The sequence below is a fragment of the Equus quagga genome, chromosome 1 (assembly GCF_021613505.1).
Source record: "Equus quagga isolate Etosha38 chromosome 1, UCLA_HA_Equagga_1.0, whole genome shotgun sequence".
NCBI classification, from domain to species: domain Eukaryota; kingdom Metazoa; phylum Chordata; class Mammalia; order Perissodactyla; family Equidae; genus Equus; species Equus quagga.
Genome location: NC_060267.1, coordinates 20,285,428 through 20,306,284, shown reverse-complemented (window position 1 = coordinate 20,306,284; position 20,857 = coordinate 20,285,428). Strand labels below are relative to the sequence as shown.

The window sequence follows — 20,857 nt, the reverse complement described above, 5'->3', positions numbered from 1 at the left end:
CCCTGTGCAACCACACACGTAGCCCTGCAGGGGACCCCTGTCTGGGTGGGACCTGACGCAAAGAGACCACACCAGCCACCCCAGCCACCCCTCGCCACCCCGCTGGCCCTCACCACCGAGGGTCTCTGCAGGCCGGCGCCGGAGACTGGGCGGGGCGCTCTCCTTTCTGAGCAGCGGATTCTTCCTCCGCTCCAGTGACTTCTTGGGCTTGTAGCGCAGCTTCAGGTTGGGCTCCGAGACTACGAGAGCACCCGTGTTACTGGGCCCCACAGCCACCTTCCTCCTTTCTGCCCATTAGCCCTCTTTCCCTGTCATCACTGAGTTAAGGCAAGAGAAGGCAGTGCCAGAGAGAAAACCAGAAAACTGCCCATGTGCTGACTTTCCCCCTCCCAGCCCGGCCCTCCCTCTCCTCCGCACTCCTGACCCCGGCCAAGGCCCTTCCCCTTAACTCCCCGGGAGGTCCCCACCTGCCTGTGCCACTCACCTGTCTTACGCAGAGGGAAGTGTTCTGGGGGGTCACTGGGCAGGCTGGGAACGGGAGGCAGAAAGCTGCTGAGCATGGAGCGGGCGGCACCTTCCGTCTCCAAGGGCTCAAGAGTTCTGTGGAGTGAGTGCCAAGGCTGCTTCAGTGGGGTGGGGATGCCCAGAGACCTGGCAGCCATCTCATTCCGCACAGGCTCCTTCCCAAGCAGGGGCCCTGGGACCTGCTAGGGGAGTCGGCAGTGCACAGGTCTGGCAGTAGGGGGCCATCTCCAGGTGGCAGCATTGGGTCACTCATCCTACCAGCAGCCCACAATACAGACCTCTGATATGGGCATAGGAGCCAGGGTCCCAGGCTTGGGTGAGGCCCAGAGACACTGGGGACTCTGTCTCCTGTGGGAGGACCCTGATCTAGGAATCAGGATACTTTTGTGCTTAGAGTAAGACAAAGAGAGAAGGGACTCACATGCGGAAGAAGAAAGCCAGTGTGATGTGTAGGTGTGCGTGTGTAGGAAGGAAGGGCCTCAGGTAGGGTGGGGAGAGAGTTAAAGGAGAGAAGAGGGCAGGTGTCAGCTGTGCTGGGGGTCTGGGAGGCATTATGACTACAAGTAAGGGGTCAGGATCAGGGGACAGACAGTGGGGAGGCAGAGGGGGTGAGTGTGTGTGCTCACAGGTTGACATATAGGGAGCAGGCGGGAGAGGGCATCACCTGTAGGGGATGCTGGGGCTATTGGGATGGACTGTTCTCTCTAAGGCTGCCTGCTGTTTCTTCAAAATCACCTCCGCCAGCTTCTGCTTGACCACACTGCTGGCCACGGCACCTGCAGGGGCAGAGAACCGTGAGTGCATTGGAGGTGGTGGAGAGGTGGCCTCCCTGGCACATTCTCTGCCCACTGCCCTGTCCACAACCCCAGTACAAGGCATCCTAGGGACTCCTCAGGCAAGAGCCAAGAAGCCTGAGCACCCCCCTGCCCCCGACCTACACTCACAGGCAGAGCCCAGCAAGCAGAGGGAGACCAGGCTGGCATCACTCCCACCCCAGCCCTCACATGCCACAAGGGTGGGGGCGGGGGGAACACGCCAGCTGGGAGGTCCCCATCCTTACTTCGCTTGCTCTTGTCCTTATGGAGAAGCTGCCGCAGCTCCTGCTCCTGCTGCCCCACCTGCAACTCGGGCATCGGCGCATCCATTGAGAGCTGTGGGCAGGGCCAGCCGCCCAGGAAGGGGCAAGGAGTGGAGGACTGAGTCGGGGAGGTGTGGGGAGGCTGGGGGGGCAGGGCGGGGGGCGCTGAGCTCAAGGCTGACACGTGTGCAGGGAGCTCTAACTTTACCCTCATGGGCTCCGCCGAGCGCTGCGGCTGCAGGCCTGTCAGGAAGAGGTGGTGGTGCAGACGCGGGGGGTGCTGCAGGGCCAGCAGCGTGGGCTCCGGTGGGGGCTCCACCGTGGGCCGCTGGCCCACCCGCAGGTCCATGGGCTCGGGCTGAGGGCCTGGCGTGTCTGCACGGGGCCTGGGGCAGCCTGAGGACACACACAGAGAGGGCAGGGTCAGTGGAGAGGTCCTGTGCAGGGTCATGGTTACCGCCTGATCGGCCTCCTTCTGGCTCACTGGACAGTGGCGAACACCCTGCGGGGGCCTCTTCCTCACTTCATCCTCCCCACGGTCCTGCAAGCTAGGTATTTTCAATTCCATTTTATCTGGGAGAAAGGAGGTTATATAAACTGTACGGTTAGGCTATCACTGGTGGTGTTTGGATTGAGCTTTCTGGCGCCCAGCTATAGTGCCTTCCCACTAAATATGTTGCCTCTCCAGACTGGGGGCTGTGGGATTTAGAGATGGGCAGAGGTCCTGTGGTGGTACATTCTGGACGCTGCCCAATCCTTCCCTTCTTGTCCCCTGGAATGAGGATTTGGCCCAGCCAAATGAGCTGTGCTCAAAGACAGGCATCAGACAGGCAATCGGTCCCCTTTGTTCGGCCTCCAACCCAAAGGGCCTCACAGGGTTCCCCCTCAGTCGCCACCCTCCCTACTCTGTTCCGGGCTGTAGGAGAAAGAAGCCGTGCGCAAACCCACAGCCAGCCCTGGCCCGCCACCCTGGGCCTGCACAGCCCGTGGGCCCAGGTGCCTTCATGCTAGCTCTCGGCCTGGCACAGTGAGGACGGCAGGCTCAGCTGCCTCTTCTCCAGTGTCCTCTGCACCCACGCCAGGAACACCGTGCCAAGGCCATGGGTGCAGGGGCTATTTATAACTAGCTGCCAGACCAGGTTCTATGCCAGCACAGCCAGCTGGGCCAGGCGGGGCCGAGCAGCCAGAGACATTCCGAGGAGCTCAGAGGTGGTGCGGCCACAGGGCGATTATCCTGGAGAAGGGGAGGCAGGTGGGGGTGGGAGCAGGTGCCCTCAGAGAGCTCACAAGCCGGTAACCTTTCTGAAGAGGCCTCCTTCAGCTCATCCAATGCTGGGGATCCCCCATTGGGGTAGCCACAGGCTGTCCTCCGGGCTTGAGGCTGAGGGGACTGGAAGGCATGTGGCAAATCACCAGCCAGGGAGCCAGGAAACGCGGCCTCCAGGCCCAAGGCAACCACTCCTAATCATGACCTTAACATCCGTAGCACACGTGCACGGCGCCCGCAGAACACCTTCACCTCATCCCCCGCGTAGTTATTACTATTCTGTCATCCCAAATGAGGAAACTGAGGCTTGGGCGAAGGGACCTGCTCAAGGCCACCCAGTTCGGGGCAGAATGAGCACGGGTTCTGGTCTGGCCCAGGCCAGTGCTCTGGCTCCCTTTTCTCATCCACTTCCAGGAAGGCACCTCCCCTCGGGGGCGGGGGGGGGTTTCACGGGGCAAAGGAAGAGGGGCTGCAGCAGGTTGTCCCTAAGGGGCATCTGCTCTAATAGTCTCTGACCATGAGACGGTGAGATGGAGACGAGGGAGGAGCGGAGCAGGAAGGGGACCGCCACGACCCTCTAGACGTCAGGAGACCAGAGGGGACTCCAGATCCTCATTCTGGTTGAGTCTGGGCCTCTGATGCCAACACATCCCTGCCCTAGGAAGGGTCTCAGTCCTCCCATGTCCAGTGTCTTGGCTTCCTGGGGTGATTCCCCTGATGATGCAAGAGGGAGCTCAGGGAACCCAAGGCAGGCCACTAGGACTTGCAGCTTGCAGCTTCGGCCACACACGGGGTATGCGTGGCCCCAGCCCTCACTCCCAGCACTGCCAGGGCCTCCTGAGCAGAAGGCTGCTGGGAAAGCGGGAGGGGCTCTGCCTGCAACTTTGGGAACACCTCTCGGGGTGAGTTAGCAGCTGGGGGTCTCTACAACCTGGTGCTAACCCGGCTTGTTTCAACTTTGTCTCCTACATCTGAACACGAACCCTCTGCCTCAGCCATCAGCTCCTATCCTGTCACAAGCCCGTGTACCTTTTGTCCTCTAAGCTTTGCTCACAACAGCTCCCCGCTGGTGCTGTCCTGACCCCTCCATTCTGCTTTTCCAGATCCTACCCTTTCCTCCAAGACCAGCTGGTCTTCCCTCTTCCCCTGGACGCAGCCCAGCACCCCGTGTCCCTCCCTCCCCTGGATTTCCATCCCGTCGGTGGCTCTGTGCCCGTAAGCACGGCGTGGGCAGGTACCACGGCTGAGCTCAGCTGCAAGGGCAGGGCCTTGGTTTGTTTATCGTTCCCTGTCCCAGCACCTAGAACAGCACATGACCCAGGAAATACTGGTTGAATAAATGAATAAATCTCTGTATTCCCCCTAAAATTCCAGGAAGACGTCCTGGCACAGGGATGGGGTTCATTAATGTTTCTTTTTTCCAATCTCTGTATTTAGTCTTTCAGACAATTATACATCTAGGAGGACTAAATGACAACAGGTAGTGAGTTTAATTCTTCTTCGATGAATGGATGAACTCATTATTCAGTCATCCCCTCATTTGGCACTGGTCACATATTGCATTCTACTATGATTTCTCTCTTTATTTATGTGTCCTGTCTCCCCAGCCTGCCGGTAAGCTTTTGGACTGGAGCAAAGAGAATACCCGGCCTTCACTTCTCCTGCCCTATGCAACTATTAGGGGTCAGGTACGTCGTTTGCACCCAGTAGGCTCGCAGTGGATACTGGCTGAAGTTAAGGAAGGGGCAGCCCTCATCCAGTCCAGCCCCACCCGTGCCCCACGGGGATGCCCTAAACCAGAGCAGCAGGAAGTCCACCCGCTCCTTGCCCAGTGCATCCTAACAGCAGAGGAGGCAAAGAACTGTGAGAGAAGCAAGGAGAGGGGTTCTTTCACTCCCACCCGAGAGCGTGAAGCATCTTTCCATCCTGCAAGGGCTGCCCTGCCGGCCTTGCAGAGCCAGTGTGAGGACTGGAAGAGTCAGCAAACAAGAACATGCCGCCTCGCCCAGAGCCCATGGGAGGCGGGGGTCTGTGGAGGACTATTAGCTTCCTACTTGCCTTCCTGTCCCATGGTGCCCAGCAAGGACAAGAAGAGCAGCCTGCCTTTCCTCTCCCTCTTGGTCTTCCTGGCATGGGGGCCAGCCTGGATCCAGAGCAGCCTCTTATCCCCGCTCCTCACCCTTTCCCCATGAAACCCCAACTTCACTCCTCCCCTGGAACCCTAACCTCCCAACGCTCTGGACAATCAGCCAGCTCCCCTGCAGAACCACCCCTCAGCTTTCCATTCTCATCTTCCTCTTCCCACCACGGTCTCCCTCGGGCCTGGCTCTTACCTGTGCCAGGGGGACGGGGGCAGTGGGCACCCAGGCTCACCTGGGTCCCATCTGTAGAGAGGAGAGAGATGGAGCGAAGGGGATGCAGGAAGGGGGCCGGGCAGGGGGAGGAGAGAGGACCCAGCCAGGCACGCTCCCTACCGCTCTAGGAAGCCCCACGCCAGCTTGAGCACTCTAAAACCTGGCACCTCCACCAGAAGCTAACCCAAAAGAGCACTCCACCCATTCCTTTCCTCAAATTCCCAGGCTGGAGGACAGCAATCCCAGCTCCCTCTTCCTCATCCAGTCTACCGTGAGAGTCGGACATCTCGCCCTGCTCGAGCTCAGTCCATAGCAAGAACCTAAAGAGGCCCCAGTTTATCCAGCAATGCCCTCAGCTCAGCCTGATGTGCTCAGATACAATCTCCCTGGGCAGCCAAACCAGGCTCCCATAGCCCGAAGGGAAAGAAGAGGGCTGGGAGGTGAGGTGGGGCCGGAGGTGGGAGAGAAAGGCTGGTGAAACCACCCTACAGACACCAGGAGGGAGACGGGGTCGGGAAGAGCAGGCCCGGAGGAGGGAGTGGGGCCAGCTCAGAGGCTTCCACAGTGGCAGAGGGACTGGGTCATGGCCTGGAGGTCAAGTCAGATCTGGCAGGAGCTGTGAAGCAGCAGGTCTGGAACCTGAGGACCCCATAGTAGGAATCCACTTTCTCCTACTGCCCCATCCAGTGTCCTGCAGCTTCTGTTCCTGAAGAGAAGAGAACCGCTCAGCCTTTTTGTTGGAAAACCTGAAACAGAAGTCTTTCCTTCTGGAAATAGCCACTTCTCCCAGGCTCCTAAGCCCGGTCCAGGGCCCCCTCATCCCGTTCAGAACCCAGGAAACCCTCCGGTAGGGCCTGCGCTGGTCAGCAGCAGAGAAGCCCTGAGGAGCTCAGAGGCTGGCTGGGGTGGGCGAAGACAGAGGTGAGTCCTGAGGCCACCTGTCCAAGATGGACACCTTCCCCTCCTGCTGCCCCAGCTCAGGGCCAAGGGGATAGAAGGCTAGGAGACTGGGAGGCTGCCTGAGAAGGGCATTTGGTGGCCACACAGAAGCCCTCCTCAGGCCGGACTTAGGGCAGAAGGGATATTTTCTGAAGGACAACTAATAGGTACTGCTCTTTCAGGTCTGTGTCTAAGGGACAGCCACAGTTCCTCTTCCAGAAGCTAAAAAAGGAGCACTCCCTGCAGGCAGGCACCACTGGGGGCAACTCTAGGTGCAGAGGGACTCCCACCAACTGCCCTCAAACACTGGTGCCCCTGCTTCAGATGATGACATTTGGCAGGGAAATGCCACTCCACCTATTCAAATTCTGCCCATCCTTTGAAGTCCAGCCCATGCCCATCTCCTCATGAAGTTCACCCTGACCTCTCCTCTTCTTGCTCCCATAATACGCACTCTGTGTCCACCACCTTAATATCCATTAATCACGGTCCCCATGGCATCATTTGTAAGCCATGCCAATCTGCATCTAACACCTTGCTGGGCCCATGGCAGGCTCTGTTAGGAACTGGTGAATGGAACACAGTGACTCTCTCCTGGCCCCCTGCCTAGGACATGGCCTGAGTATTTCTCAAGGTTTGTGAGCCCCAAGGAACACTGGTGTGGGAGGCACCTCCCCTCCCTAGGACGTGGGAACCCCACCACGGGCTCTCTTAAGACCTCTTCTTTCTTCTAAAAGACCTGGTCCCCCAAGAGAGGTTTCTGAACTGGGCTCCTGGGTGCGTTCCCAGAAGCTCGGTCAGGTCTAGAGTCTCGGGCCTCGGGTCCCCACCTGCTGGGAAATCTCTACTCCCGTTGGTCCCTGCCCGAGGGCTGGTCAGCAGCATTCACGCTCCGGAGCACAGCCAGGTTCTCTGCGCCTCAGTTCCTGATAACTACGGATTCCGGACACCATGCACTCTCTGGATAGGAGAAAAACTAACAGCCCTGAACTCTGTAGTGTTCATTACCGGGCCCAAAAGGGATGTTTTATGATGATGATCTATGATATAAACTGTTTAGAAAAGCTGCATGCGTGCATGCATACGTGTGTGTTGCCAACAGGGGCTGAATCCAAAAGCAATTCCTGGAAGAAGTTCTGCTTCTCCCTCAACTCCCTGGCTCTGTGCAGAGAGCCTCTGCGTTCAGAAGAGCCCAGAAAAACCAGAGAGAAGACCCGGGGAACAGCTCACCTGTGTCCCAGAGAGAGGAAAGCTATCTAAAGGCACCCAGTCAGTGGCTGAACTGAAACCAGAAAGTGGACTTTTTGCATCCCAGGCTTGGGGATGAACTTGGGGACCCCTCCTCTCATCGGCCCCTCTCAGAGTGAGGTTACCACTAATTTGGGGCCAGACTGAAATAAAATCAGGAGTGAACGGACCCAAGGGACCGAAAACACTGTGTAGGGCAGGATCCTTCTCCACATGGGTCCAGGCCAGAGGGGAGAGCTCTCCTTTTTGGAATCCTGGCTACCCCCATTTCTACCTCCTTTGGAAGCAACGGCAGTCGGGCACTGAGGCACCTGGGCCTACCAAGTCACCTTCCCAAACCAGAACACCTGCTCTCACCGAGAACCAAATAGCCCCAGAAATCCTGCCCCATGGGCACACCCTGGCCCTCAGCCACCTTTGGAGCAGCCACAAACGCCAACTTCTGTCCCCTGAGCATCTGCACAAGCTGGTCTCCCGCTCCTGCTCTTACCTGCCCAGCAGATGCAACTCTGCCGGAGGCCTGTGCAAGGCTGCAGAAACCTGAGCCCTGCCTCACCACCTGCTCGCCCAGGTGCTTCGGGCCCTTTGTCAGGGAGAGGGCTCCCTAGGAGCACTGCCACCCCGAAGCCCCCTCCCAACGCCTCCAGTGTCTTTTTTGAGGCGGTTCCCAACTGCCTGGTCTCCCGCCTGGCTAAAAAGGAGCAGCAGGAAGACGTAGGCCCCTGCAGGCGAGAGGAAAGCAGGCAGCCGCAGGCCAGGTCCTGGGTTCAGGGCGGACTCCCTCCGCACCCCAAGTTGCAGCTTGGGTTCTACTTCTCTGCCACAGGCGGGACAAAGCCAGACTCCGCATGGGAGCTGGCAGGCAAGATGAAAGCTGGGGGTGAAATGGCTTCAGGAAGATCCAAGAATAAATAAACACGAGAAAGAACATCCTGGTTGCCAGGCCTCCGACACAGAGTAAGGGCTGAGCGCGGAGGGGAAGCTCTTCTTGAAGGCATTTCAGTCACAGGATCTGAGAAAGTTAAGAGCTGATGGGGCTTTAGAGATTGTTCTGGCTGACCCTCTCACTTTGCAGAGGAGGAGAGAGGGGAAGGGGCTAGGTCGTGGTCACCCGCCAGGTCAGTGGTACAGCCAGGCCGGACCAGACCAGTGCAGGGGAAAGCCAAGAAGTCAATCCCAAATGCAGGTACTAAATACCTCCACGTGACGTCACTGGTACAGTGGTTGAAGGGATGGAAATATACACGAAACCTGGTTCTCACTTTTAAATTCACGATTTTTTTAAAAATTAAAAAGGATACTACTTACAGATACTAAAAAAATTCAGAGAGCCCCAAAAAAGTATAAAACAAAGTTTCTTACTCATCCAACTCTCTAGAATTTCCCTAGAAACAACTCTTTTTAACAGTTTCTTGTGTCCTCCTTCCAGAAATTCTCTTGTTCATTACTAATTTTATTGCTCATTCATTATCTTGGCACTAAGCAGCTTATTGCTCAGATTTATCCAGCACCCAGGGGGCTGCAAGCTGGCTGGAAACTCCTGCCACATGAAGTGATAAAAATGAGGGTCTACGGCACAGAGGGCGTTGGCTTTGAGGTCAGATGGACCTGGGTTCAAACTCTGACTCCATCAGTGACCAGCAGAGAGAGCCGGGGACACGATGTAACCTGGTCAAGCCTCGAGTGCCCCATCTGTTGTAAGAGGCTAAGAATACCCACTTGGAAGAGGTCATCGGAGATAAGCAATGCTGTGTGGGGAGCACCGAGGCCACGGGAGGTGCTCCCTCAATGGTTGTGATTAATACTGTTTGCCTCAGAACTTCTCTGCAGCCTCCCTTCTGACATAAGCATTTCAGTGTCTGGTCCCAACTGCATCTTCCCCTCCTCTACCACAGTCTATTTTCTCCCAGATGCATTTCCTGCCCTGTCTCATCCCCTGCCTCGCCCAACTACAATCTCTTCCCTTCCTCTTCCATCTGAACTTCTGTAAACCAACGCTCTACTACGTGCCAGGAGTTGTTCTAAGTGCCTTACGTTTGCTAATTCATCTAGCCCTCATGACAAACCTATGACGTGGGTACTGTTTTCATCCTCATTATATAGATCAGTAGACTGAGGCCCAGCAGTATTCAATAACTTGTCTGAGTCACATAACATGGAAGTAGCTGAGCTGGGACTTGAGCCAGGCAATTGGGCTCCAGAACCCATGTTCTCAACCAATACCCTCCGCCGCTCCTCCCCAGCCCTTCCACTCCCCACAGGCCAGTGGGTAGAGAGCAAATGCAGGGCCTAGCTGGGCGTAGGGTGGTAAAATCACAGAGCCTCACAGAACCCTGCTGCAGGTTAGGGGGCCGGAACTGCCTATTTCATCTTGGGGCCCCTGTGAAGACAGTCCCGAAGAACCACCTACAGATGGCAACTGTTGACTTCGCAGATTCCAAGCAATGATTTTGGATTGCATGAGGGAATGACAGATTGAGGTCCTAGAGGAGCATGGGTTTCATTTTCCCTGCTTTCGGGTGCCATGCCACGTCCTCTCTCTAGAAGCTCCCAAGTCCCTTTGAGGGTCTCCCACAAGAGCAAAGCAAGCTCCACCACGCAGGCAGAGGGGCCAGCTGCCCATGGGGCAGCGGCTCGGCTCACAGGTGAGCAGCCTGGGACCTGGGCCTGGCCAGACAAAGGCCTCCTGTTAGTCCCGAGCGAGGGGACTGAGGCTCTGCCGGCTCAGCAGCTGTGCACCGAGCCGGAGGCTGGGTGTGAGGGCCTCGGCCAGCCGCCCGCCTCCGCAGCGAGCATGCCCCTTTCCCGCGCCTGGGGCCCTGTGGCAGCTATTTTTAGCTCTTGACACCTGGGTATTTTGCAGCCGCAGGATGTCCGGTTTGGAGTCTCTTTCTGGGAATCCCACATGCGGCTGTTGTAAACAGCCCCACGCAGCGGTGGCCCGAGTTGGAGCCGGTGCCCCCCCTTTCTGCTGTTTGAGATGAATCAAACAGGAAGCAGACGTAACCATGGCAGCGGCAGCTCGAGCTCCCTGGGGGTGGGAAAGCGTCCTCCCTGGCTCCTTGCCCCCGGCCCCTGGTCCCATATTGCACTCCTCATGGATGGAGACCCGCTGACCCTGAGCTGGGGCAGCTGGGCCTTCTGAGTCGTGTGCGGCTGCTGGTTTCTGGGACTGATGCTCTCTGGAGTCTCCCCGTCCTCTGGCAAAGAAAAACAGGGGTTCCTCCAAGCCCTGCCCGCCTCTGGGGGCCTCTCAGACCACCGCTCAGTCTTCCCTGCCTGCCCTTTGTGAAGATGTGAAGGGGAGGGCACAGCTACTTGCTCAGGGTGGCTGCCTCGAGAGCCTGCATCCACTTCCTGTCACCCACAGCCTTCTCCTTACAGTGAGGCCTGCCCTGACCACTTAGGGAATTCCTCGTCTCGGCCCCCTGGTCCCACTGCCCTAGGGTTTCTCAGGTCCTGAAAGTCCTCAAAGACACAAGTTCCCACTTACCCTCACTCCCCTGCTCCAGTAACTCCAATCCCTGAGATGGGAAGTTCACCATGATGTCTAACCACCATCTTTCCTATCATAAGCAAAACATCCTGAGCAGTCAAGACAAGGGCCCCCTCTGTAACCTGGGGAGAAGAGTTGAGGTTCTGTCAGCTTCTGCCTTTCTCTCTCCCCCTCCCCCACCACCCGGTGCCCCACTTAGACCAGCTGCTCCCTCTTAGCAGCCAGCCCCAGCCAGTCTTTCTCAAGGGCCAGCGCTTGCCCCAACAGGAAGCACGGGTCACCGCCCCGGGGCTGCCTCTCAGAGCAGGTCCTTCTCCCTCAGGTCGCATATTCATTCCCTAGCCCTCCTTGTTGCTCCCTTAGCTTCTGGGCCCTCCTCGGCCAGATCCTGCCCACCCTACAGCACCCCCGCCCCGTGTCCATGACTCCTGCCTGCTCCCTGCTCTGCCTGTTCCAGGGGCACGTGAGCCAGAAGATGTGCCTTCCTCGGCTCCTCTCACCTGTGCCACCCATGAGGCCGCTCAGCCCACTCCAGAGACTGCCAGGGAAAAGTTTAAGTTATAATATTAATAATATTTATATTAATCATTATCTTATTATAATTATTAATTAACAATATTAGTAATGATCAACCACCATATAGTGAATGCTTACTGTGCTAAGCATCTTACTTGTACTATCTCACAACAACCCTATAAGGGAGATACGGTTATGATCCTCCTTTTACAAAGGAGGAAACTGAGGCTCAGAGAAGTTAAGAAACTTGTTGAGGTCACACAGATGGTAAGTGGGGCTTCTGGGGCTCCACAACCTAAGCTGATGATCACCACAGTGACATGGACAACTAGTTCCACCCACCTCCCCTTAGGCAGTGAGGTGGACACAGTGCAGTCCCAGCATCTGAAGGTCAGGGCGTGACCCCCCAGTCGGCAAGTTCCCACAGCGTGCTGGTTCTCCATCCAGAACAACAACAACAAAAACAAAGAGAGAGAATCACCTCTGCCGGTGTCCCTCCCGTGCTGTCTCCAGGAGGCACTCCCTGACCCCATCTTCACTTCCCTTTTCATCTTATATTTTCCCTGCTTTTTATATGTACATGTTACCATTTTATTGTTTCCTGTAAGCTGCCTCCAGCAGGGCATAACTAAACAAGCAAACCTCTCAGGGCTGGCGGGGAGGATCAAACGCCCCTGCAGGCCCTCTGGAAACCGTCAAGCCCTGTATAAAATGCAGGTTGCATAACCAGAGCAAGTCACCCGCCGAGTGGCTACTCAGGAGTGAATTTCCTTGGGAGGAGATGCTCTCTCTTTGTGTGTGTGTCTCTCTCTCAGGACACACACACACGCACACACAAAGGAAGGCCGTGGGCAGGTGGAAGGGATGGAGGCACTCACCAGAGCAGGAGGGAGCACCCACCTTCAGGCAGGGCTCCTGGGGACTAGGAACACAGCCAAACAGCCCCCAGCACCCTTGGGCCTGAGATGGTGAAGGCAGAGGCCAATACAGAGGCTCAGGCCTGCTCCACGGCCTGGGGGCATCACGGATGTGAGTCCATGAATAGCAACAAGCTATGAATGCTGGCACTCACAGGGACGCCACATTAATATTAATGACAGTAGACACCCCAGAGATCCCCATCCCAGATGTGGCCTGCCACCGGCCTTGCTTTGCCTGTTATTTTTGGAAGATGGCACAGGTCTGTCAGGCAGATTCTCCAGGTGACATGACTCCTTTTTGCAGCCAGGGCTGCCCTTGAGACTCGGTGGGCTGGGGTTTCTCCAGATCACAAATCCAGCCAGGGTGCTTACACAGCTTTCAGGGAACTCAGCCACCAGATGCATGGTCCTGGGTACTGATTTGGACAAACCAGCTGCGAAGGACAATTTCTAGCCAACTGGGAATTTGATGAGATGCAAATTTACTGTCGTGGAAGGTGGAGATCACTGACCGAAAACACAGCATACACAGCGTGATCTCATTTTGGTAAAAAGTACAACGTAGAGAGGCGTACCAGGAAATGGGCAAGTGGGCGCTGAGGTATGGTGGCAGTGATCTCAGATTGCTGGGATTGTAACGGTTTTTATTTTTTAATGTTTGCTTGTCTGTGTTGTCTGATTATCTACAATGCACATGAACTGCCACTGTGATAATAAAACAGGATACATATGGATATGTGCACACACACAAATACAAAGATGGCACAGCCAGTGGGTAGCAAAGTGAAGTTGCGTCCTCTGGCTCCTGTGAGAACTAGGAAACAGGGCTTTCACCGACTCCACGTATGGTATGCTTAGACCCCATATCCTCCGAGGTTCTGCATTATCTACAAGCCAGCGTCCTCTGCCTCTCCTGAATCATGTAGAGGGCCTAGCACGGGGCTGGGCACCAAGTCAGGACTTACTTAACGAATGCCTGTAGGCTGAATAATGATCATTTCCTGAAAGAAATGCCTCCTGCCTCTTCCAGGGCCTCTGTGCTGGGAATACTCACGGCTGACATCACTGACCTTCCCATCCCTCCCCTGCCTCATGTTCCTCTTAAGAGCTGCCAGGGAGGGGCTAAAATAAAGGTCACCCCAGCAGATGCTGGCAAGGTACTCCACATCGGGGCCATCAGGGGCGGTCCCATCTCAGACCTTCCCCAGTGCCAGCTGGCTGCAAGGCCTTTGGGTCCCCTGGCATCCTGCCTCACTGGGGGAGGCTGGGGGCAGTGAAGTGAAAGAGAGACAGGGTCCACCCTCTGACTTCTGGCTACAGACTCCTGGTGTTCCAGGCCCTGATGGGTGGAGGAATCTGGAACAGTGAATTTGGCCTGTTTTTTTTCTGTGAACTGGGGCTGGGCCCAGTTTCTGTTCTTCATGTCTTTAACATTCCCTATCCCTGACCTTCAAAAATATGAACAATAACATTAATAATAATGATGAGTATTCTGTGTGCACTGACTTCATACCAGGAACGGCGTTAATGTTACTTACTTCAATCTTTATAGCAACTCCATGAGGTTGAAACTATTATTATCTTCCCATTACAGATGGAGAAACAGGCAGAGAGCCATGTGCCCAAGGTTTGCAGGAGAAATAGGGACTCTGCTGAGGTCATCCCATGCCTCCCTCTGTGCCCTTACAGGAAAGCCCTTTTGCCAGGCTTTGCAATGGGCACAGCAGAGTCTAAGGTGATAATTAACATCTGTAGGGCATTTTAGAATCCACCAAGTGTTTACACATGCCTATGAGAAAATCTCCACTTGAAAGACTAGGAAACCAAGACTTAGAGCCCTTGGCAGCCTTGTACAAGGTCCCACAACCATTCGGCTGGGGTTCAAACCCAGGTGTTTGGCCTCAGATTGGCACATTTCTTCCCTTATATCACACAATCCCCCTGGCCCAACTCTCAAGGTGGCCCTGAGGGCCCGCAAGGGAGATGCATATCCTCTAGAAGCCCAGGGATGAAGCCTGAGCTCAGCCCCTCACCCCGATGGGGGTGGGGGTGCGGGTGCTGTGCCAGCACCGCATCAGGTTGGAGCTCTTCAACCGTGACTCACTCCTGGGACCCAGGGGAAACAGCCCTAAGCAGCGGGCACACACTGCTGCCGCCTGCCCCGCCTCCAGCTCCCCGCCTCCACATTTGCTAACCGAAACCCGGCTGCTGCTATTTTTAACCCTCCAGCTCCCCCTTGCCTGGGGCTCCCCCCTTCACCCCTGCCCCAACCGGGTGCCACCAGCCTGTCATTCTGAGAGCAGTTCTAGAACCTGAACGCCCAGGAGGGCGCAGCGGATGCCCGTGCAGGCTTGTGGGGCAAGCAAAACAAGCCGGTTACAGCCCAGTCGCGAATTCCCCCACCCGGACTCTTTCCGAACCTGTGGCTCCCAGCCTGCCCCGCTTCTCCCTGCCACCCGGGGAGCCCCAGGGAAGGAGGAATGGGACTTTGAGGGCTGGGGGTGACTGCAGGAGCCAGAGCTGGGCTCCTTGGAATGGGCTCTGCAGGGAGCTGAGCTGCACTCGTGAAGAGGGCTGGGGTCTCCCAAGTTCTCTCCAGAGCAGGAGGCTCTGGTCTCTGACCACCAGGGTTTCCAATCCCTGCAGGCAACATGGGCAAAAAGGAAGTGGCGTGGAGACAGGGTGGGGATAGTGAGTTTAGCCCAGGGCCCTCCTCATTAGGAGAAGTCAGCAAGGCCTGGGAGGCACATGAGTCCAGGGGGGTTGTGCACTTAAAGGGGTTGAGCAGCTTAAAGGAGGCCGAGCGGGGAATGCCAGGCGAGGCAGTGGCAGGGACAGAGGCAGCGGCAGGGACAGACAAGGCCTCTGCTCTTACATGAGGGCTCCTCTGACACTTAGCTCTCTAAGGAAAGTGCCGCACCTTCCTGCAGCCTGCAGCTCCAGGTTCCCCAGGGAAAACCTACCAGGAGAAGAGGTTGGAGGGGAGAGGGTCTGCAGGCTGCCTGCTGATGTGACAGTTAACTTCCTGAGAGGGGGCAGGGGCAGCACAGCAGGGGGACCAAGGTGGGGGGTGGGGAGGCATTGCCTTCTAGCTAGTGTCTGCCCCCCTGGACTTAGAGTCTCACCAGTTTGGGGAGAAGACTCCAAGAGCCCAGGGAGGCTCCATGGCGCCCAGCCAGAGACCTGCTCCTGCCTTCTCTCCTGCCTGCTTGGGCCAGCCTCGGCCCTCGCCCTGCCTTGTCTTCTCTGGTCCCTGCCCAGCCCTTCTTTCTGGTCTGTTCTCTCTTCCAGGGCCAAGATCCTCTCTAAGCCTTGACCCTTCTCTCCACGGTGATTCCTTAGCCAGGTAAATAAATCCCAGTGGCCACAGAGGCAGCCAGGCTAGACCCAGAGGGGAGGGACTTGGCACCGGAGTTCCCAGGTAGGGAGCTGGGGAGGAAGGGAATGAGCGGGGAGGAAGCTGAGGCAAGAGGGTCAGGAAGGGGGCAGTGCTCCAGAGCTCATGGCCTTCCCAACAAGCAACATGTCTGCAGGGCCCCGGACTTGGCCCCAGGAAGGGAAAAGGCTGCTCCCCCAAGCAATGGGGCAGCTTTGATTTCAGCCCTTTCCATCTCTCCCTCCTCCTCTCCCCCTCTGCCAACCTCTGGGGGCTGTCTGAGGAGGGGAGACCAGCTGTCTTCCATACCAGGCAAGAGGCTGGCAATTTGGCTCCAATCTGCAGCCGCCACTCAGCCCAGCTCCCTCATCTGGACCCAGGAGATTCCCAAGCATGGCTCAGAGGCCTCTGAGGGCTCACTTCTAGTCTGGGGAGGTGAGAGAAGGCATCAATGTCAACTTCTCAGGCAGGCCTCCCCTGGCCACCCTATCTAAGGAAGTCCCACCTTGTTATTCTCTATGGCTGCACCCAGTTCATTTCCTTCTTAGGGTTATCACAAGGTGTAACTAGATAGTTATACTCATTTCTTTACTTCTTACTGTCTATCTCCTCCACTAGAGTGGAAGTTCCCTGAGGTCAGACCCTCTGCCTATGTGTTCACTGCATTTCTGTGTCTGGTGCCTAGCACACAGCAAGGCTCAGGAAGTATCTGATGAATAGAGGAATTGCTGAGAGACTGGCTCAGTAAATGGGGCCTCCTAACTGCCAGCATCACCTTTAGAGTTGATGCTCAACAGTTCCAGGATTTCCCCAGGGAGGAGGAAGCAGGATGTACCAGGAAAAGCAAGGTCAGGAAGCCGGGACTCCAGGGGAAGGTTAAGGCCCAGTAAGCGTCCGCACCAACCCTAGCTGGTCCACTTCATCACACCGAGTACAGATTTGTACACACGTAGGATGTACGGGTAACCCCTGGGCAGGTCTTGAAAGGGATGTTTTGTTTTGGTTCTTTCTCGTAATGGCCCTGTGTCCTTCGACAAACCACATACCTTCCATGGGTCTCGGTTTCCTCAAAAGAAAAAACAGACAGCTTGGCTCAGATCGGTGGTCCTCAAACATACCTTTGCACCAGAATCACCTGAAGCCCATGTTAAAATCCAGATTCCCAGGCCCTACCCATGCAGATTCTGAGTCAGTCTGGAACAGGGCCTGAGGATCTTTATTTTTGACTCTGAAGCAAATGGTCCAGAAACTGGCATTTGAGGACCATGGATGAGATAGTGCTTTCCAGCTGACATCTGGACTTTTATTAAAAAGCTACTCCTGCACAGGTGTACAGTCCCCCCCAAAATATGTCTGTATACCCCACACAAAGCCATAAATTGCAAAGGTGCACATGGTACAGATGACACACATCTGTACTACACGTGTGCATACTCCCAAAACATCCAACACAGAGCCACCGCATGGACCACAAATTGCCACAGAACCACCCCATCTACAATACACAGCCCGGGGGCACACACAGACGCCCACCACACACCCAGTGCACACACACACCCGTCACATGCTGACCCACGCTAAACAGATGCTATCCTGAATTTATTTTGCCTCTGGGAACTGGTCCAGGACCAAAGGAGCTAGGCTCTGCTGATGAAAACATCCCTCTGGCCTCTGCCACCCCCACCCCTACCCCTTGCCCCAGGCAGCATGCTGTCCACCTCCCCCTTGTGGAGAGAGGGCTGCTGGGGGAGGGCAGTGGAGAGAGGGGATGAGGAGAGGCACAAAGCCCTCCCCAAAGGACAAGACCCCCCTCCTTCCCTTCCCCTCCAAGAGATGCAAAAGGGCCTCCGCCCAGCTCCCTGTTCAGCCCACTTGTCTAGATTCCCAGGTCCTGGTCCTAGGGAGCAAAAGGGTTAGAGAGGTGGCCGAATCTACGGACTCTTCTAATACACAGGCCTCTAAGGAAAGGGCTGTCTAGGGGCACCTTCCTGCAGCCTGAAGGCCTGGCTCCCCCAGGGAAGGTTACCACAGAAACGGGAAATATCACAGGGAAACACAATACCCGGCAGGGTCACCTGCTGACCAGGCTTCCTGCTGGGTTGGCCCCCCCCCCCCCCCCCCCCCCGCCCATCTCATTGCCCTCACGGCCTCCTTTTCCAGCCTCAGCCTGTACCTCCTCACCAATGCTCTCCTTCCTGCCTCCCCAGGGGTGGGGGAGCAGTCTTAGGCAGAAACTCTGCCTCTCTGTGGTTCCAAACAACATCAGGGATGGCCCAGAACTGAGCCCCCCACTCCTAATCCTACCAACGCCCCCACCACAGGAAATCAAAGTTTCCTGTCCCAGAGGAAGTGCCCCATCTAGTGAACGAATCCAACACACACAAATGCAGTCCCGGAGCCTCGAGGGGACAGATGCCCTCCCCCCAGCTCCCAGGCCTGACTCCCGCCCTGCTTCCAGCAAGACCCCACACCCAACTGGAGGCCCTGGTCTCAAGTCTGGCTGAGGACAGGCCAGGGCCAAGGTGTGTGGGGCAGGCGTGCGCAGGACCTGAGCCAGGCCAGGGGAGGAGAAGGCCAGGAGAATGGGCACCGACAGAGTTAGAAGGTCTGCTTCCAGCCCGGCTCAGCCTGCTGTTCCCTGGCTGGGTGACCCAGGGACTTGCATCAACTCATCTTCTCTCAGGCCCCTGCCAACTTCAAAATGACCAGCTCTTAATGAAAGGCCAGGAGAAGGAAGATGGAGGAGGTGGGGGTGACACGCAATGCTGCCTTCCAGGTCCTTGGGCAAGCAGGCCTACAGCTACAGGAAGGTCCCCATTTCCACCCCCATGGCCCATGAGTTTCTCACTCCCAAGGTTTTTATACCAGGATTGAGGAGGAGAGAGAGGAAGAGAAAGTTCCAACTCTCATGCCCAGAAGCCACTAGGACAAAAGCTGGGTTCTGTTCTCTCTAAAGGAAGCAAAGAACATGATGGCCCCACATGGGACACCGAGGCATCCTTTATGGTCAACCTCTCCTCCTCTCTGCTCTGGGACGGCACTTAAAATTTCCTCCCCATCTTATTGATGAGGAAACTGAGCGTCAGTGTCAAAGCAGAGTCACTGGTTTGAATTCTTGGGAGGGTCAGTGCGAGACCTGACTGCCACCTTCCCAGCCTCAGGATCCCAGCTTAAGACCTGGTGGCCAGAGAGACACTCACCCATGGGCTCAAGCTAAGGAGCACAGAGGCCTCAGGAGAACAGTGCCCGGGGCCATTCCAGATGGAACACCAAGAGGCAGCTCTGAGCCTGCCTCTGAGCCTGGCCCTGCTGGGCGCAGGAACGTCAAGGGACTAAAGGCAGGGGGAGTCCCAGCAGGTCCAGGACCTGGTTCCAGTCTAGATTCACTGGGTACAACCCAGCAGGACCGTTCTGTGCCTTAGTTCCCTCAGAAGTGACTGCAGAGAAGAAGAAAATTACTTAGTAATTGAGGAGGGTAGAGGGAGCAGAGAGTAAGGAGAAAGAGGTGCTGAGCAATGAGGAGCTATGAGGTGGCTTGTGGAAGCTAGAGAAGGAGGCTGGGAAGTGTAAGAGGGTTGGTGTGAGGAGAGAGGTGTGTGTGGCAGCCTAAGCCACTTCAGGGACCTGGCCTTTGGGGTCCTGTTGGGGAGAAATGGGCTGCCAAGGTGCCCCATTAGGGGGTAGGGAACTGAGTCACAGTCTCCTTTCTTTCAGCCCCGAGGTTAGGCAGGGGTCGAGGAAGGTCCCCATGAGTCAAGGTGCAAGTCTTGGGAACAGGATGATGAGTTCAGATGCTGAGTCCCAAACAGGGCCACGGAGGGCCAATGCCCCATTCTCACCCTAGAAACTGGCAGGCAGAGCTGGGCCTCAAGCCCATGTTGAATCCGGGTGTGGGGAGGGATGGGTAGCAGCAAGCCAGCCAGTGTCCAGATGCAGGGGGAGGCCTCCGGGCATGCTGGACGGCCAGCAAGGACAAGGGAATGGCCTGGACTCGGTGGGAGGAGCAGCAGAGGCTGGCAAGTTCAGGTCCCAGTGGCCAACCAGAGGGAAGGGAGTGGGGTGGGGGGAGTTAGGTGGTCTGCAGGCCCCAGAAGGCTCTCTCTCAGCCCACAGGCCTAGAAACTCTGGGTGGCGTCAGCGCCCAGCTCAGCTGCCAGATTTGCCGCCTGCTCTCACACTCCCCAGCACCAACAGACCCCGGGCCTGGGGGGCGCACATCCTGTTGCCCTCAGTACACAGCCTGCGGTCCCCACCTTGCCGCGCCCCTGCTGGCACCTCCACAACTCACTTGGGCACAGGTGTCTCTTCACCCTGATGGGTGAGCAAGGGTGGGCAGCGGTGTTCAGAGAAACCTCACTGTCCGGCACCCTGCCTCCCGGGGATCACTGTCCCCAGAGGAGGGCTCCGGGTACGGCCCTGCCGGGATCCGCGGGATGCGGGCGCTGACGTCCAGCGCCGACAGCCCGGCCCCAACTCTCGGTCCTGCCCTTTGCCCTCGCGCTTCCAAACCTTCCGCCCCGGAGGACCGCCCCCTCCCGGGGCCGCGGCGGCCGTTCCTGCCTCCCCGGGTCCCCGAGTCGGTCCTCCCCGGGAATGGGGGTGATGGGACGCCGGGCCCGCGCGCCGGCGGCCCGGGGCCTCCAACCGCCTCCCTCGGGCCTGTCGCTGCCCCAGGGCGGGCGGATGTGGGCGCCCCGCGGGAGGCCGGATCCCTCCGGCCCCGGAACCAGCCCCGGCCGGGAGCCTGCCAGCGCCCCGCGGAGCCGGGCGGGGCGGGCGCGGTCGGGGGGACGCAGGCCCTCCGGGCCCGCGGGGCCGCCCGGAGCCCGAGCCGAAGTCGGAGCCGGAGCCCGAGCCTGGGCGGGCGGCGCTGGGGGCCGCGCGCAGGGCGGGGCGGGCGGGGCTGGGGGCGGCCGCCCGGTACTCACCCGCACCGGGGCTGTGCATCCAGGGGCCGGGGCCCTCAGAGCGGGGGGCTCATGGCGGGGCGGGGGGCTGGGGCGCCGGCCTCACATCCCCCCAGTCGCCGGAGGCTGCAGAGCGACTGTGAGACGGCGAGAGGAAGGGAGGGGGCCGGGAGGGGGAGGGCCCTGGCAGCCCGGCCGGCCGGGTAGGATGACAATGGAAGGAAATGCTTT

The 20,857-nt window shown here is 57.4% G+C and overlaps 1 protein-coding gene across 4 annotated transcripts in view; it reads right to left on the bottom strand.

The window, feature by feature from the left end:
• HDAC7 (histone deacetylase 7) overlaps window positions 1-20,857 on the bottom strand; it is a 36,445-nt gene that overhangs the window by 14,794 nt on the left and 794 nt on the right. Inside the window, exons 1-6 of one of the 4 annotated variants that reach the window (XM_046658027.1) lie at window positions 20,648-20,810; window positions 1,812-1,999; window positions 1,586-1,676; window positions 1,190-1,301; window positions 485-600; window positions 114-239 (exon numbers count right to left, since the gene is read on the bottom strand). In XM_046658027.1, the coding sequence (XP_046513983.1) occupies window positions 114-239; window positions 485-600; window positions 1,190-1,301; window positions 1,586-1,676; window positions 1,812-1,999; window positions 20,648-20,666 (652 nt within the window). In that variant the 5' untranslated portion in view covers window positions 20,667-20,810. Of the gene's footprint in view, window positions 1-113; window positions 240-484; window positions 601-1,189; window positions 1,302-1,585; window positions 1,677-1,811; window positions 2,000-20,647; window positions 20,811-20,857 lie in introns of those variants that run through there. The other 3 variants (XM_046658036.1, XM_046658054.1, XM_046658046.1) reach the window with 3 other exon arrangements.